Source organism: Sciurus carolinensis, chromosome 8 (assembly GCF_902686445.1).
Source record: "Sciurus carolinensis chromosome 8, mSciCar1.2, whole genome shotgun sequence".
Lineage (NCBI taxonomy): Eukaryota > Metazoa > Chordata > Mammalia > Rodentia > Sciuridae > Sciurus > Sciurus carolinensis.
In genome coordinates this window covers 101632936-101651979 of record NC_062220.1, presented here as the reverse complement: position 1 = coordinate 101651979, position 19044 = coordinate 101632936, and the positions used below count along the sequence as shown (strand labels likewise).

Sequence of the window (19044 nt, the reverse complement as noted above, 5' to 3'; positions counted from 1 at the left end):
TATGACACTCCCCTCCAAATTGGGGATTGAATCCAGGGGCACATTACTACTGATCTTCATTCCCAGTCCTTTTTTATTTAGAAAATGTTTTTAAATTTTGAGATGGGATCTTGCTAAATTGCCCAGGCTGGTCATGGACTTGTGATTCTCTGCCTCAGCCTCCCAAATCACTTGGATTACAGGGGTGCACCACTGCGCCCAGATTGATTTGCTTCTCTCACAATATAGTAGGAAGAGTGTTTATGTGAAAAGCTGCAATACTACTGTTAACATATTTGGTAAAATTAGCTTTTAATACTTCTGCTAAGAATGTAATCAAAGTCATAAGAATATCCTGACATGTAAAATAAGCTGTGCCTCAAATAACTGTGTTTATATTAGTTTTATTTTTTATTTTTATTTTTCTTCAGTACTGGGGATTGAACCCAGGAGCACTTTACCACTAAATTACATCCTCAGTCCCTCTCCCCCTTTTTTTGAGACAGAGTCTTGCTACATTGCTCAGGCTGGTCTTGAATTTATAATCCCAAATTGCTAGGATTACAGGTGCACACCATTCTATCTAGCCCATGTTGATTTTAAATAGAAAATGTCTCCTAATGCAAATATGTTTAGATTATAAAAGGCTTAGTGTTGTCAGGGTTTTTTCTGTAAAGGGCCATATGGTAAAACATTTAGGCTTCATGGGGCATAAGATCTCTGTCAGCAACTACTCAATCCTACAGTTTTAGTGTGCAAGTAGCTAGAGACAAATGTAAATGAACAGGTGTGGCTGTGTTCCCATAAAATCTCATTTACCAACGAGGCAACAGGGGCCATAGTTGCACTAGCCTAATCTTAGGTTACGTATCCTCTACTTATTAAACAAAAAAGTTAAATTACATAAAAACAAATTTTAACAAATATTGTGTTTTGGACATTAAAATGGCACCAAAGGAAGACTTCAAAGAGGGTAACACCCTTGGTTAGCAGTCAAGGGTTTGAAACCTTCAAGGATTCTGTCTTTTGTTCTGCCAGTCACTAGCTGTAAAATCTTGGGCAGATCACACGTTCTCTGAGAGTCCATTATATCATATGGAATTTAAAAATTAGAGGGAGATAGTCTTTTCAGTTTTAAAATAAATTTCAATTCAGCTGACTTATTCCCACTGTTACCAACAAAAGTTTCAAAAGAAAACTCATTTCTCCCTAAACAATTATAATACAATTTATAATAGTCCTGGGTTAAGTTCAATGAACTAAACAGGCATTGGAAGATTTGGAATATTACAAGTAAACAAACCAAAAAAAAAAAAAAAAAAAAGGAAAAAAAGAGAGGAGGAAAATGAAGAGTATATGAAGCATCAGAAAACAAAGGATCTAAAATAAACAAAACAATCTTGAGAAAGGAATGGGAAAGCCTATTTTACCTGACACTAAGATTTTGTTTTGACAAAAAGATGAACAAACAAATTAATGGGACAGAAAAGTAAATCCACAGATATTTGGTCAAATGGTTTATTTAGGATACCAAAACAATTTAACAGGGAAGGAAAATTTGAAAAATGGTGCTGAAACTGAACATTCATATAGAAGGGTACTTGATCCCTACTTCCTCTGGGTCAAAAAAAAATCAATTCAAGGTGGATCATGAATCTAAACATAAAAGCTAAAATAATATAGCTCCTAAAAATATTATCTTCATGACTTTGGGGAAGGTGAGAAAATATTAAATTGAAAATTTTGTTACATTGAAATTTTATTTCAACAAAATTAAAACCTCCTTCACAACAAAAGTCACTACTAAGAAAATAAGTTAGAGTGGGGAAAAAATAATATTTGTAACAGGCTGGTGTGTAGCTTGGTGTAGAGTGCTTGCCTATATTGTAAGTCCCTGGGTTTGATCCCTAGCACTGAAAAAAAGGACTTATGCCCAGAATGTGTAAAGGATTCCTACTGACCAATTAAAAAGGAGGGGAAAAAAAGACAAAAGAATTATTTATAAGGACATGAAAAAAATGCTCATTAGTCATCAGGGAAATGCAAATTATACCACCATGAGATATACCAGGAGAGTGGGTGGGATGAAAAAGATGGATATCACCAAACATCAGCAATTCTTTGTGTCACTCATACATTGTGTTGGTGGGAACAGGAAATAGTACAACCCTTTTAGAAAACTGTTGGGCAGTCTCTTAAAAAAAATTAAATATGTATTCATCCTAAAACTAATTATTCAATTCCTATTTTTTAATCTAAAGGTAACAAAATCATGTTCATAAAAGTCTCATAAAAATATTTAGAGCAGCTTATTCATAATAGCTCAAAACTAAAACAGCTTAAGGATCCATGAACAGAAATACAGATGTATATATAGTGGTATATTCAAATAGTACTACACACCAATAAAAAGGAACAAACCATCAATGTAGATGAATCTCACAGAGAGGCTGAGAAAAAGCAGAAGCGAAAGTCAAATAATTAAAAATTTAACTTTATTAGTCTAAATTTCTTCAAATGTGAACTTAAAATGTATTTGTTGATACTCGGGCTCATCTTTCCCCACATAAAACTGTCTATATTGGTGATCATGTAAGGATATATATTACTTCTAACTAGCTGAGGCCTCTATGCCCTGAGCCACACAGCACCCCACACATTACTGAGGACTGTAATTCACTTCTTGTCTAACATTCGCTAAGTGATCTTTAGAAAGGCATTTTCTCCCACTTTCCATGGGAAAACAACAAAACACAAGAATAATTTAAATATATCCACTCTGAATGTATCACATAGTTTCGAGAACTCCAAATGATTCTGGCTTTACAACTTCACAGATCCATCAGGTACAAACAAATGTCACTCACCAGCAATTTTTTTTTTTTTTTTTTTTTTTTCAGGGGGGTCACATATTCCCTATTTCTATGAAAGACATTTAAACATATTTGCCTCCAACTATGTTTTACTTCTCCCAAGACTTACATGAGTCTTAACTTTGTAACCATGGGTTTTCACTAAGCTTGTTTGGAGATGTACATGGTCGTTCACACTTGTAATCCCATAGACCCAAGGAGGCTGAGGCAGGGGGTATTAAATTCAAAGTTAGCTTGGCGAACTTAGTGACACCCTTTCTCAAAATAAAAAATAAAAAAGGCTGGGGACGTAGCTCAGTGGTAGAGCATCCCTGGGTTCAATTATCAGTACTGGAAGGTAAAAAGCTACTTTCCAAGAAATTATAAATTTAAGTGAATTAAGTGAGAAAAACAGTGCAACTGTTTGAACTACCCAATCACTTTCATTCCAATGATGTGTACACAATACCAGGTGCTCTGGCAGGTTTGCCCAGCCGAGCTGGATGAGATTATTGACAGTGTATAACTGTCTAGCATAGTACACTGCACATTATTTTAAAATTGGAGCTTAGGTGCTGCCATTGTCATGACATTTGAGAAGGGCTAGGCAGAGAGCTTTGTGTGACACCCTAATCAGACTATAAAGGGATTCATCTGAGTTGTTCCTAGTGTGGCACACAGATGTGGGCTTGGTGTTCATGGTATACAGATGACAGACAAGTTGTATTAATGAGAATTAATATATTTAACACTCAGCCTAAGAAAACATAAAAAAGGACTCAGACTTTTTTGTGTGAGGATATTCAGTTACTTTATGTAATACAGCATATACTTCTACATTTCCATTTTTTATTCATTTTTATTACTTATTTTGAGATGAGGTCTTGCTCTGTTACCCAGACTGGTCTCAAACTTGTGGGCTTACATGATCTTTTTGTCTCAGTTTTTGAGAAGATGGAGTTATGGGCATGTGCCACCATGCCCGAGGTACATTTCCATTTTTTGAACAGGAAATTACTGTTCACGCTGGGGTTTAGATACCATTGAAATGTCTAATCGATTGTGTTTTGTGTATGTATTCATACATACATATATACATACCCATATGGATTTTTCCCCCTTTTTGGTCTTGAGGATTGAACCCAGAACCTCACATGTACTCTTACCACTGAGCTACATCCCCAAGCTAAGTTAAGTCCTTTGGGACAAGGTGTATCCAATGTCATTTTTTTTTTTTAAATGGACAAAAGCAAATGTTTATAGATATTTTGACATTTTATAATATTTCCTGGTATAGTTTGAGGGCTGATAAGCTCAACAGGTGTAGAGGCTCAGTGACCAGTCTGACCATGCTTTATATCTTTCCTTCCTCTATTCTAGGAAATTTCATTAACTTTGGGATCAAAATAATACAATATTATCTTTTTGCTGACCAAAGCAAGCAAAGTGCTGATCAAATCACATTGATACCTGTGAGTGCCCTAAATTAAGTGATGAGTACAAGAGAGGGGCAAGGAGGTGGCAGGGGCACAGCCTGCGAGAGAGGGAAGAAGAGAATGGTGTGAAAACAAAGGGAATGGCTGAAGAGATGACACTTAACATTCGTGGCTTACCGAGCCAGACCTTGGAAACCAGAATAATCTCAGAGGTAAAAAAAAAAAAAAAAATCTCTGCTCTTATTAGTGATGTTGAAGAGAGAGAGAAAGAAGAAAATAGCCCCTGATAGGTTACAAACATTAGGATAAAACAGAGAAGCCAAATCAGGTCAATATAAAGTAATAAAATATAAAAATAAGACAAAACACCATAATGATGGTATTCTATGTCTCAACAATTTAGAAGATGTCTATTTAAATTCAAATCTTGTCCCTCCATCCCAATTGAAAAAGTATTTTAGTAGAGTCATGAACATACATATATACAGATACAGAAACACATGAATAATGTAATTTTGGCACTTTTACTTGGATTTTTAAAGAAAAGTGAATACAAACATTTTTGTACACAAATTCTCATTGTAGAGCAACAGGATGTAGAATTAAAAGGTGCAAACATCTCCCTTCTTAAAAATAACATTGAAACAGAGAACTTTACCTGTTAACATCCACGTTGGCAACTTCTATAAATCTGGCTTGATTGATCTAACTTCACAAGTTTAACAAAATTATTTTTGTTTTTATCAGTGATATTTTGATATCCACTTCTAGTACATGTACCATTTGGCCAGAGGTCCATAAATAATATTAATGTTTTCAATGTGGAAATCTTAAAGTTTTAAAGGGAAATGCTGCTCAGTAAATAAATTCTCCTGGAATTTCTTGTAGCAAAGGTTCTTCAAATTTGAATCGTTTGGAAATGGCCTTTTGCTCCATTTTCTCTTTTTCAGACTGTCTGCATTGTCCTAAAGTATACGAAGCAACTACAATTAACTCCTCTGTCACAAGCGATTCCTCAGTTTCTGGTTTCTCAGTATCGGCATTAATTTCAGGCACAGAATCACCTTCTTGGAGGGCGTTTGCTTCTTCTAATGACCCTTTCATCCAAGAAGGATCCTGAATACTGCTCTGTGTCAACCATGGGTGTTTTAGACATTCTTCAGCAGTGGCTCGATCTCTGTATGAAGACACACATTTCATACTTAAAACAACATAAAAACTTCAACTGAAATTTAGAGCACACGGTTTATAAAACCAGATGTTTTGGAAATTTGCAATCCTACATGATGTTGAAAAATAGTATTTTAAGTAAAATAGTATTTTCTCTGAAAAGCTCTCGAGAGATCAGAACCAGACAGAAAGTATCTATAAGGATTAGCTGTCCTTTCATTGTCAATTTCTACTAATGAATTGTGACACATATAATATAATCTACAATAATATAATTTTGCTAATATTTAAATCCTATTATAATGAGGTGTGCAGGTCAATAGATAATTCACTTTTGCCAGTTTTCCTTTCAATATTAGGTCAAAGGTCCCATCTAGTTTCTTTTTTCCTGCTTGTTTTAGAGTACTAGGGATTAAACTTAGTGGCACTCTATCACTGAGCTAAATTCTCAGCCTTATTTATTTAGGTACTGGGGATTGAATCTAGGGGCATGTTACCACTGAGCTACATATACCCCTAGTCCTTTTTATTTTTCATTTTGGGACAGGGTTCGACTAAATTGCCAAGACAAATTTACAATCCTCTTGCTTCAACCTTCCAAATCCCTGGGATTACTGGTTTGTGCCACTGTGTCTGGCTAATCTAGCTTTAGTCTATATTTTTGTGTCTTCATTTTGGGATTTCAGTTGTTAGACTACTTTTGTTCAGAGAAGACCACTCAAAAATTGACAAAGATCAGGCTGGAGGTATAATTTGTTAGTAGAATTTGTTAGTTATAATTTGTTAGTATGCTTATTAACATGCACAGCCATGGGTTCATTCCTCAGCTTCCCCTCCCTCCTGCCAAAAAGAGGATAAAGATAAATATCAATACTTACTCAGGTTTCTTAACTAAAAGTCTCTTGATGAAATCAATAGCGGATTCAGACACAATATCAAATTCTTCCTCAGAATAACTTAAATTCATCTGTGAGATGTTCAAGAATGTTTCCTGTTTATTATCACCCAAGAAAGGTGATATTCCTGTAAGCATGACATATGTTAACACGCCAATGCTCCTAAATCAGAAAGAAAAGAAAACTTAGGTAAGTATCATATTCATTTCTTAAAACCAATTTTATCAATTTTTCTTCTGTAAATAACTCTTACCACATATCTGTTGCCATGCTGATAGGATCATAACTAAGGATTTCAGGAGCTAGCATCAAAAACAGAAGAAAATATTCAGTTTTGTGGAAAAAATGCCTAATTTGCTCCTACAAGTAAAAAATTAAAGTAAGCCTTAGAAACTATAAGGCACTATTATCAAGATTTGGGTTAAACGAAATAAATTAATACCATAAAGTCAAATCAACAAGAATTATTATGAAGTCTTAACTAGATGTTTACAATTAACTTTTCATATTTCTACTCTCATGGTTGAGTCCTAGTATTTAAAAATACTTGAATGCCTAAATACTGCAATTTATACTGACAATTTTTTTGACACCTTTCTCTTTTCACACCATCTAATTGAGCATCATATCTACCATACAAAAGCCTTTAAATCGAGCACCCACACATCTTCTGTCCCACTCCAGTCCATAACACTTTCACCTCTCATAGCTTGGTGGTAGAACATATGCTTAGCATGCATGAGACCACCAAAAAATAAAATTAAGAAAAGCAAACTTTTTTTAGCCTTGTAGGAAAAGCACCACCAATTTGGTATTTGACTCTTGAAAGTGTTCCACGTTAAAATTGAATCCAAAGGAATGAATCTTTGATGGAAGAATTTGAATACAGCAGATGGCTGGCCCCCTATGAATGTGAGTTCCCTAATGAAGGTGATGCCTGACGCCAAACACAAAACCATCTCAGTCTTACAAATACTTACCCACATATTCAGGAGTACCCATAATTTCTCGGAGTTCTTCACTGTTCTTCATTATTCTTGAAAGGCCAAAATCAACTATCTTAATGTCACCCAATGGAGATTCATTTGTCAGCAGAATATTCTGAGGCTGAAAAATACCCCCCCCAAATATTAATAAAACCATGATTACACAAAACACACAGCCCACAGAATACAAATTTTACCTGTGAAATTGAAGACAGGAATTTAACAGTAAGCAGTCAAATAAATACTTTTATAATATCTTCCTATATGTAAGGCAGCAGCTTGGTACTCCTATTTTTGGTCTCCTCCCCACTACTGGTTTTTACTCAGTATATAAATATGCTTGTTAAATATAAAACAAAACCACTTATAATCACTATCCCTGATGACCCTGAACTTCTTTCTGGTCAGCATACTCTCTCTGCTATTCCCTCAAAGCTCAGCTTCTTGAAAGAATGGTCAAGTGCACTTGGGGTCACTCTTTTTTTGTAGTGCTGGGGATTGAGCTGGTGCTAGGCAATCGCTCTACCACTGAGCTACACCCTTGGCCTTACCACTTTTCATTCCAGCTAAATGTGTTTTGTGCCTTCTACTAAATCTGTCCTCATAAGAGGTCACAACAACTTTAATAACCAAAGACCCACCAAATTCCATGGATGTCTTTCAGGCACTATTTGCATAAATTGACTGCTGCACTTGGCACTGTTGATCATTCTGGTATTCCTGAAACTCCCCCTTTGTTTTCTCCCTGTTGGATCACTTCTCCCTCTATAGATCTTTCATTATTTTCTCAAAATTTTTCATCTTGCCCTCCTTTTCAATGTTGGTATTTCACAAGATCTTTTAAAAAATGTTTTTTAGTTATAGATGGACACGATAGCTTTATTTTATTTATTTATCTTTACATGGTGCTGAGGATCGAATCCAGGGTCTCACACGTACTAGGCAAGTTCTCTACCACTAAGCCACAAACGCAGCGCTGCAAGATCTTTTGATGCCTGGCCCTCTTCTTGCAAAGCTCAGCATTCTACTTTTGAGCCATTTCATCTATTCCCAAAGCTTCAGCTGCCACTAACAAGCTCTTTCAAGACTCACAGATCCAATTAAAATCAGATCTCAGTATGTGGCTGAATGTACCACACCCTCAACTCCTTGCAAGCCTTCCATTGGGTAAACACTTTAGAAACAAAGCCCAAGCCCTAGCTCCACCAGATTTCTCTCTTCTGTACTGCCAATTTCAATGCCCAAGTAAAACACTGGGAAAATCACCCAGAAGTTCTCCCTCATTTTCCACATCTTGTGAGGCCACCCACCAGTTGTGCCAATTCTATTTCCTAAATCTCAATACTCCCATTGCTTAAAATTTTAGTGCTCATTATTTCCCATTTAGACCACTAAGATAGCCTCCTGTCTTGGTTTTCTCCACCTTCAACCCATCCCCCATTATGCAATATGTACAGTTGTCCCTCAGTCTGTGGGGAATTGGTTCCAGGACTGTGTGTGAATACTTAAATCACTGAAATCTGTGAATGCTCAAGTACCTTATGTAAAAGGCTCTAGGGTTTGCATATGACCAACACATATTCTACCATATACTTGACTTATAATACCTAATACGATGTGAATGCTACATAGATATACTTGTTACATTGTATTGTTTAGAGAATGATTAGAAAAAATCTGCGTATGTGTTATGGTTTGGATAGTAGGTGTCCTCTGTCAGGCACTGCAATAATGTTCAGAGGTGAAATCATTAGAATATGAGAGCTATAATCTCAGTGAATTAATCCATTAATAATTGGAATGGATATAACTAGGTTGGTGGGGTATCGCTAAAGGAATATGTCACTGGGGACATGCTCTTGGGGATTATATTTTATCCATGACTTCTCTCTGCTTCCTGGCTATCATGAGCTGAGTATATTTCCTCTGCTACGCCATTCTACCACCTCAGGTCCAGAGCAATGGAATAGGGTGACCATGGACTGAGACCTCAGAAACTGTATGTCTCAAATAAACTTTTCATCCTCCAAGTTGTTCTTGTTGGTTATTTGGTAATAGAGAAAGATGAAAACCCAGCTAACACAACATGTTCAGTGCAGATGTAAGTTTTTCCCCAAATATTTTCAATCTGTGGTTGGCTAAAGTCATGAATAAGAAACCCATAGATACAGAGAATAGACTGTACTCTTCCCATAAGTCTGGTTATGATGGCTGTAAGGTTGCTGCTATCACTAACAGAAACTCTCGAACGAGGTTCCGGTTAGGATGTATATAATGGCCAAGGTGGTTCATATCCTTGGACTCTTTTTTTTTTTTTTTTGGATGCTGGGGATCGAACCCAGGGCCTTGTGCTTACAAGGCAAGCACTCTACTGACTGAGCTATCTCCCCAGCCCCTCTTGGACTCATTTTTACCCAAGGGAAAACTAAAATAATTTCACATAAAATATAAGCAAATGTATTATGGACTGGAATGTAAAAATCATTTTAAAAGTTTTGAAAAACTTTTGTGTTCACTTCAGAAAGTCTGCACTTCCTGTCTTCTGACATTAAGGACAATTTCGTAGGTGAACTGAGAAGCATGGGTACTGACAAATTATAGAAAACTTGTTCAGCAATCACTGTTTATGATCTGGCTCCTGCATCACATCCAGGATTAATCTTGTCACTTCCCAAAGGGACTCTGTGTTCCAAGTCAAACAGGCTATAATCCTGAATAAAATACATGCTCTCACACCTCATGCCTTCTCTCCTCTTCTTTAGCAAATTCATTTTCATCACTTATCTGTGCACAGTGGGTCTCCATAAAGCACTGATTCCTCCATAAAGCCCTCCCACTTCTCTGCCCTCTTCTCCCTCCTTCCAGGAGTAGTCAAGGGATGCCCCCTCTCATGCATGGCAAACTCATTCCATTGTTTTCTTAAATGTTAATTTTTCTGTCTCCTCCATTGTAATGTGGTTCTCTAGATGTATAAAATGAATGTTCACAATCTCTCTCCTTCCACTCACATCTAACTGTTCCATTTGACTTCTGTCCTCTCATTCCAAGTCACAAAATCCACGGATATTTTTCAGTGTTTTTTCTGGACCACTCTGAGCAGTGTTTGACACTGTGGCCCATTCCTTCCATGTTTACAAGATTCTTTTCCTCTTTGATTCCATGGCAAAATTAAAAAAAAACCCAAAAAAACCAGCACCTGGTTTTCTTCCTCTCTCTCTGGCTGCTTTTTCTGTTATCTGCCATTATCTGGTTCACTGAAAGATAGGTTTCTCATGGCTTGATCTTGAGATTCCTTTCTCTTCTCATTTCAAACTCTCACCTTGCAAGGACTATCTCCAACCAAGGCTTAAATACCACCTATACTTTATGACTCACAAATTTTTATCTCTTTCAGACTTCTTAACTACCTGTTTACCTAATCTCTCCTCTCTGCTATCTCAAAGGCATCTCAAATTCAGCATGACCAAGACCAGACTCATCTACCAAACCTCCATCTTACTGTTTTATACTATGAAAACTCTTATGGATTTATCAAAGTCTGAATTCAGAAACCAAGAAAGGGAAGAATCTACAGCTTCATGGGGACAGAAGCTGTAATACTGATCACTGTATCAGCACCTATTACACACTGATATTTGCTGGGTGAATGAATAGGAGAAACATAAATATAAAAAAATGAAGCTAGCCTCTTTTGTCTTAAGAATATTGGTAGTAGAGATAATAGTAAAAAGAAATTCCCACTGTCAAAAAGTTCATAATCGGAAGAGAAAAAGAAGGACCTACCAGGCTCAACTCAATCTCCTATGTGGTGGGCTCTGATAGCAATATACCAAGTGCTCAGGCAACAAATACAGAAAAGGGATTAATTCCACCTTGGAAAATTACAGAGGAGGTATGTAAGCAGACTTCTTCATTTATTCAACAAATTTTTATTGACTGCTTTACTAAGCTAGGCCTTGGGGAAAAAACAAGACATGAGTCCCTACTTGGAGTCTTACTTTTTTTTTTTTTTGGTGGTACAGTAGGGGGTCCTGGGGATTGAACCTAGGGTCTCAAGCATGCTAAGCTTGTGCTTTACTACTGAGGTATATCCGCTGCCTGGAGTCTTCCATTCTAATGAGGTCAAATAAATAGAAATACATACTATAAATTCAAGTAGTTTGAAGTGCAATGGGGACCTCAAAAATAGGATGATTGGTGAAAGGGGGCATTAGGGGTGTGTACATTTCAGGATATCTTTTGGGGAGTCAGAAAAGGAGGCAGTCATGGCAGTTATCTTCAGGGTGGGGTCAGTAGGGGATATTCAAGGCAGAGGGAGGAGCAGGTACAAGACCCTGAGGCAAGGACAAGCTACTAGTGGAGGATCTCAACAAGTCCTGTATAATGGAGAACAGCACAAGGTGAAAGGAGCAGCAGTGGTGGTAGGCATGAGAATGGAAACGGGAACAGGAATCACAAGGTTTCATAGGCCATTCTGGGTTAAATGACACAAGGTATGCTACATGTGCTGATTTGGATATGGTTTGAATATGTCCCTTAAGGATTCATGTGCTGAAATTCTGTTCTTCACTATGGTAATGTGAAAGGGATGGGACCTTTAAAAAAGTAGTGGGGCCCAGTGGAAAATAATTAGTTCATTAGGGGCACTTGCCCTAAGAGGGATGAAAGCAGTCCTCTGTGAGACCCTTGATTTTCTTGTGAGAACCTGTTATGAAGAGCAAGCTTAATGCTTGAAACACTCTGGTTTCCTGTTTTACCATGCTGATCGCTCTTACATGTGCTCCTACTGTTGTGACACCATCCAACATGAAGTACTCATCAGTCACTCCAGTGCTGATGCCAAGCCTTTGAACCTCCAGAACTTTATGCTAAGTAAACCTCTTCTCTTTGTAAAGCACTCAGTCTCAGGTATTTTGTTATAGTAGTAGAAAACAGACTAATACACTATTTCTTCAGGGAAAAAAAAAATCTATGCAGCAACATGATTATGAGTCCCCAGAGTTTTCAAGGTAATTTTCGTTTTAGTATGTTAATAAGATATTATAGTACAATAAAATGTCAATTTTTCAGACAGCTGGTTGGGAGGAGTTTGACTTAAGAAAACAAAGTCATTGTTGGACATGTTTTGACCTTTCCAGTACAAACAGAATGTCAAGTGAAATACTGCTATGGGGAAATCTTGAGATTCACTTGTGATTTATAAACATGCACATTCTGTGAATATTCCTAAATACAGTTTTTCCTTAATAGTTGGATTTTTGTTGTTGGTTTTCTTTTTTGTTTTTATATTTTACAGTGCTGGGGCTGGAACTCAGGGTATCACATATGCTACGCTAGCATTCTACCTTTAAGCTATACATTCAGCCCCCTTAAATAGTTTAAGTGTTTTCCCCTTACATTTTGTTTATATTTTATATTCCTTGAGAAGTGCATTCTTTAATTATTGTGAAAAAGCTAACTGGTTTGATGGTAATGTCAGAAATCCTAAATTAGTAGGATCAATTATTAAAACTTTATTGTACTAGAAATTCAGAACCAGTCACATACATTTATAAAAAACCAAAGTGAGAGACTTTTTGAAAACAAAACAAAAAAGCTGAAAGGGAAGTTGTGAGGAAAATAATGCCATATTTCTTATAAAATCAAAGCTATTTCAAAGAATTTCACAGTTAATGTTTATGATAAATCCTCTACCAATTGTGCCCTGTTTTGATCACAAATATTTTTAAAAATACTTTACTCTTCTAAATAAAATGTAAGTATAATTACAAGACTATAATTTCTGTCAGTTCTTTGATGGTGAAATATAACTACTTAAAATAAGCTGAAGTATAAGTGCTGGAAACAAAGACAAGTACTTCTGAATTTACGATTTAGTTAAACCTCCTTTTTAAGGAAATTTAGTTTACGATGCTGTGGCACACAATACTTAATTCTATTTAAAAATGTATGACTTCTGAGTGGTAAGGGAGAGGAAGAAGCAAGGCAATCAATGGAGACAAAATGAAAATAGAATAAAGTGGAAATATACAGATAGTCCTCAGATAGACACTGACTGCAGGGAGGTCTTTCTAAAGTCTATTTCCCTGCTTCATGGGGAATCTTTTCTTTATCTTTGTATCTTTACCTCTGTACATAATCCATTTAACATTTACTGCACAATCACCACTGATTTGGTGGCTAAGATGATCATTGTATAAAGTTGAGATTAACATGCTCAATAAAGCTTCAAGTATCATGGACAAGGCGGTAGGAAATTTTTATCAGACAATGGAAGTTCTAGTAAATTAACTTTTTAACTATTAAAACCCAGGTTAGTAATCCTGTCTAAATTAATTTGGGGGACTGTATTGAAATATTTTTGTTACTCCTGCTTTCAACTAATATACTGATGCTTAAGCCATCAGCGATTCAACTTAAATCTGAAATGGGAAAGTCCCCGTATCTTAGTCCACTTTTAACTATGCACACAACAGGTGGACAAGTTAATAACCAACACTGCTAAAAGACCAGACCAATAGTAGACAAAGAACACCAGATTTTAAAACTGGATTTCTTGTTCTATTTTTGGCCAGTCCTCCCCTGCCCTGCGGATTTACTAAAAGCAGGCCACTATGCTGAATGACTAATTCACCAAATTACTGAGACTATTTTGGGATGGTAGTTAGCTTTGTTTTGACTTTGCTGGAGTTACTGCTTCTCAGATATGTCAGTCCTGCAACATGTTCTATGTTAAATAAATGGCTTTCCCTTAATCATAGTTTTTCTTTTCCATTTCCATGGACTTATGAATTTATATTTTCATGAACTCCTAAATCTGTACTCAAAGAATTCCCCAAGCTCATTTTAAGGTATTTGGTTAAGTCTTCAGTAAATCAGGGTTTTGAAAAATTGATCATTTTGAAGTCTGCACTGAAGCCAAATAGTGTCAATTCCCTCTTTTAAAGGGTTCTTTTAACTTTTGTCTCTGGAACAGAAATTTTCCATTTTAACTACAATGGAGACTAAACTGTAACTCAAAGTTACAGTATATATTGGGATTATCAATTTTCACAGTAAAAACATAATACATTTAGCTTTGAAACAGTGTGGGAAAATAATTAAAAAAAAAAAAAAAAAAACAGTAGTCTTTCAAGCTCTTCCAGAGATGGGCAGTCAACATTATAAGCACAAATTCTCATTAGACAGATAGATAGCTGAAAGGTACAGGACAACAGACTCTCTTTGTTCAGACTCAGAGAAGTTAATTGGAAATGACTTTTTCGCACAAAACACTCTTGCCTGCACCACTGCAACACCAACTCCATCTCAGACATTCTCTTAGAGATGTGTCTCCTTTAGCAGTTTACCTAGAGACATGTTTAACTCAACACATGAGAAGTGTGAGGGTGGAAGAAATGCTGAGAGCTTCAGACCACCTTGTCTTCTAGTTCCTCTGGGTGTAGGAGACAAAGACAGTCTAGTTCCCAACATCAAAGGGCCATCATAAAGGCCTCTATTAAATTTGGAAAAGATTTCTACACTGAACTGCATGGGAGAGAAAGGAATATGATTTATATTGAAGGTATTGGAGAGAAAGGGATATAATTTCCTTGTGTAAATACACAGTGGAACCTGGTATTCAAGAACTTAATATTCACCTTGACTGCTTTCAAGTGACATCAAAGATCCATGACACATGGTGTTGGTAGCCTGTCTGACTTGCTACTTAATTAGTTCCTGAATAATGATCACAGGTTGAACTATCTTAAGTTGAAAGCTCATTTCCTATAGGTGCAATGCTATTTAAATTGTGGTTCTGTTCCTAGACGACCTTTTTACATTATAAAGTTGGTAAAACACCATAAAAATAAAATATGATTTTACAACATTAAGAGTACAGGAGCAAAGGAGAAAAGCAAAACCCTAGCTCTACTCCTAATGCTAGGAAAGGTTTTAACTAGGGAATCTTTAGCACTGACATCCAGGGACTACATGTGAGTACACAAATATCCATACTAGCCTTCAAAATAAGGTCACTGTTAATATTATGTGGCTACTGTGTTGTGACTGTTCATGTCTGCTGCAGTACAAAAATGATTTAAGTTGACATCTTTCAGAAAAAGAATAAGAAAGTTTCCCAACTGTTTTGTTTACTTTGTGCTTTTCTGTAGGAAACCAGTATATACATGGATATCTAGGCCTGGGGATATAGCTCAGTTGGTAGAGTGCTTGCCTCACAAGTACAAGGCCCTGAGTTCAATCCCCAGCACTGCAAAAAAAAAAAAAAAAAAAAAAAAGGATATCTGGTACCCTTCCACTTGATTTCAAATGATGCATTATCAAGGCTGCTTTTGAAATCAACCTCCAGATTAGATACACTGTGCTCTTCCTTCAGAGTGTTCCTTTATGCACTGTTATTTACACACTATGAGGTATATATAATGTGTTGCCAAGTGTGTGCTACAGTAGTTCTCAGAGTGATCCCTGGACCTGAATTATCAGTATCACCTGGCCCGACCTGGTGAGTAATAGGTTCTTCCAGCCTTTCTGATGCACAACAGAGTTGGAGAACCACTGCCATAAATAAAGCATCTACCTTTTGCCAAAAGAGAGACCATAGCAGAGGTAAAGGTGGATCAACTGATGATGTGGAGAGAGATGAGGTTGCCATTCAGAGGTCTAGGGGTTTCAGCCTTATCAGACTGCTTTCCTTCCTAACCCAATTCCTCTGGCTGTCAGGTTATATTTTTAAGTGGAATAAACACTAAGAACCAGAGTCACTATGGCATGTTCTGCTTGAAAATGGCTTCATTTTTCCACAGTCACACCTGGAATTGATATGAAAGTAACCATAAAAGGATCAATAGGGATCTTAAATTTTTCTACCATGGTCACCTGAAGGAATATACTAGGAATACTCATATTAGCTACTTACTGTTTGCCTCATTAGCACCCATTTTCTATTCTTTCAGAAACAGGACCAGTCTGAGAGCAAAGTTGATGAGAAGGCCTTTATTTCCCTAGCATGCTTACTAGCTCCAGGTTGCTGGAATCTGGTCTAATTAGCATGAGTCTCAGGATTTCTGAAAGAGCTGTGAACAGAGACTAGCCCCTTCCTGCTGAATCTTTGGGGCAGTTATGAGGCTCAAAAGGCAGTATCTACATCATTCCATTTTATTGCCATTCTGAGAAAGGTGAGCTGAATGCAGGAGAAATTCAAGTACTTCTAACAGTTTGAGTCCTGAACTGAAGCTAGAATTATTGCCAATAAAATTCCCTTTTTTGCTTACCCAGTTTCAGATGACATTTTGATCACATGAAAGAGTCAGAACTGATATACAGTTCTTTGTTTTTCTTTCCTTTCTTCTCCATTTACTTCTTTCTTTGATTATTTATTTGTTTACTTATTGGTACTGTGGATTGAACCCAGAGGTGCTTAATCATTGAGCTACATCCCCAGTCCCTTAAATTTTTTTTTATTTTTTATTTTTATTTTAAGTTGCTCAGGGCCTCACTAAGCTGCTGAGGCTGGCTTTGAACTTGGAATCCTCCTGCCTCAGTCTCCAGAGCCACTGGTATTATAGACACCACCATACCCAGCTCTTTGACAATCTAAAATGAGACACCTACCTGCCTCCACTTTCTTGAATTTTCCCCACTTATTTACTCCTTCCTGCCTAACTTTATAAAACACTGCTTTTCAAACATTCCTGCTCAAAAGTCATCTCTCTCTTTTTAACATTAGAAACTCTTGGAATCTGGCCTTTTCTTAACTTTAATACCTTCTAGTTGACCTCTCAATTCCAGTGCAGCTATTCATTTTTTCCCTAAACGTAAGAATTCTGAACTTTTATGAGGTAAATTTCTCTTATTCTTCTCTAATGACCAAAATCCTAAATTAAAAAAAAAAAAAATGCTTAACTCAAGTTCTGTCTGCACAGGAAGTCTTTACCCACTCTGGCAATATTCTGAGTTCCATTTTTTGAGACCTGTATATATTTTTTTAAATATATACATGTGCATTATTGCTCTCACAAAACTATCCAGCTAGAGGATAAGAGTTAAGACTCAATTCGAATATCTTTGTAACTTAATAAAACCCACAGACTTGATACATATTTTAATAAATTCCTGCTAGATACCTTACACATGGAATGTCAGTCTTGATCAATCTCAAATTGTAAATAATTCAGACCTTACCTTCAAATCGAGATGAACTACATCATGAGTGTGTAAAAAGTGGACACCTTCTAAAATCTGTCTCATGAGTCTTTGAACATCTTTTTCTTTAAAAGCTTCTTCTCTGTCTGCAACACACTGGTCAAAGATTTCACCTCCAGCAGCACTACAGAAGGACAAAATTCAAGTAAAATATGAACTGTAAGAAAGGATATGGTAAACATGTACAACAAAACTAGAGTAAATTAATCAAAGCCTGGCAGTACTGTACACTATTAATATGGATTTGATGACCAAAAGCAAAATACAGCATGAACAGAGTCAACTCACTCTCAAATATCTAGAGATGCACCATAATGCAATATGTTATCCACACAGCCCTCTGCACATAAAGGCCACAATTTGCCAGTAACACACAGAACTACACTCTTCAGTTACATTTTGTCTGAAAAAAGTTTCCAAACACAGTTTATTCTCATGAGTCCCTCAGCTCATTACTACCACTCACAATAACATTCACTAGAGATCAATTTACATAAATATATATTTTAAATTACACATATATTTACATAAAATACACAAATTAACAAACGAATTTACAAAAATATAAACATAAATTTAAGATAAAATTTATTATTAGTTCTTCCCAGTATGGTGTTTATCTATCCTGTTTTTTTTTTTTGTTTTTGGTACTAGAGATTGAACTCCAGGGAGTGTTCTATCACTGAGCTATAACCGTAGACTTTTTGTTTTTTTATTTTGAGACAGGGTCACACTAAGTTGCAGAGGCTGGCCTCAAACTTGTGATCCTCCTGCCTAAGCTTCCCTAGTTGCTGGAATCACAGCTGTGTGCCATCATGCCTGGCTTCATTCTCTTTCAGCAAAGGATTTTCTCTCTGATTTCTCAACAACTTAAGTAGTTCACTTGAGTATAAAATTAATATTGCTAGCTACATTTTTCTGAAAAATTTCAACCATATACTTCAAATGTAGGCTACTATAAAAGCTTTAAAAGCTGGCCTTAGTTTTCAATGAAACTACACTCCTTCCAGTACAACGTGCAATCATGTAACTTCTGAACCTACTTAGAAGGGAAACAAGGTGAGCCCTCTTAGTTCCTTGGTTTCCTACCTGGAGGCAATTTATAGACCGTGGTACAGGGTGGGTGAGGAACCCAAGGAAAATATGGCAACCTTGCTAAATTGAGAAGACAGACTGGGAGTTTGACAAGGAAGTTGGAACTTGCAACTTGCAGATAGAGTACCAAACAGGAGGGAGCTACACAGAGAAAGAGCTCCAGAATCTGCTTTGTAGTATTTTGGAGTCTTAGGCAAACTACTTACATACATATGCAAAGAATGTAATGCTGCAAGGTTAGGCAAGAACTGGGAAATTATGAACTGAATGATTCCCAGTGTTCACAGAGGACAAGGTCAGGTATCTGAATTTTGTCCATCTGAAGTAGAAAAACCACTCTAAGTGCTTATTAGGACCATCAACAGGCCTTTGCAGGAGGGTCATCTGTAGTATTAAGGCTAAACTTATAAGGTATAAGTTATAAGGT

General features: G+C 36.5%; 1 protein-coding gene across 1 annotated transcript in view; it reads right to left on the bottom strand.

Annotated features, from left to right (window-relative positions):
* Positions 1-2878: 2878 nt before the first annotated feature.
* Stk17a (serine/threonine kinase 17a) overlaps positions 2879-19044 on the bottom strand; it is a 33509-nt gene continuing 17343 nt past the window's right edge. Inside the window, exons 3-7 of the mRNA XM_047562042.1 lie at positions 17502-17646; positions 7314-7440; positions 6587-6635; positions 6316-6495; positions 2879-5444 (exon numbers count right to left, since the gene is read on the bottom strand). Of these exons, the coding sequence (XP_047417998.1) occupies positions 5123-5444; positions 6316-6495; positions 6587-6635; positions 7314-7440; positions 17502-17646 (823 nt within the window). The 3' untranslated portion in view covers positions 2879-5122. The remainder of the gene's footprint in view (positions 5445-6315; positions 6496-6586; positions 6636-7313; positions 7441-17501; positions 17647-19044) is intronic.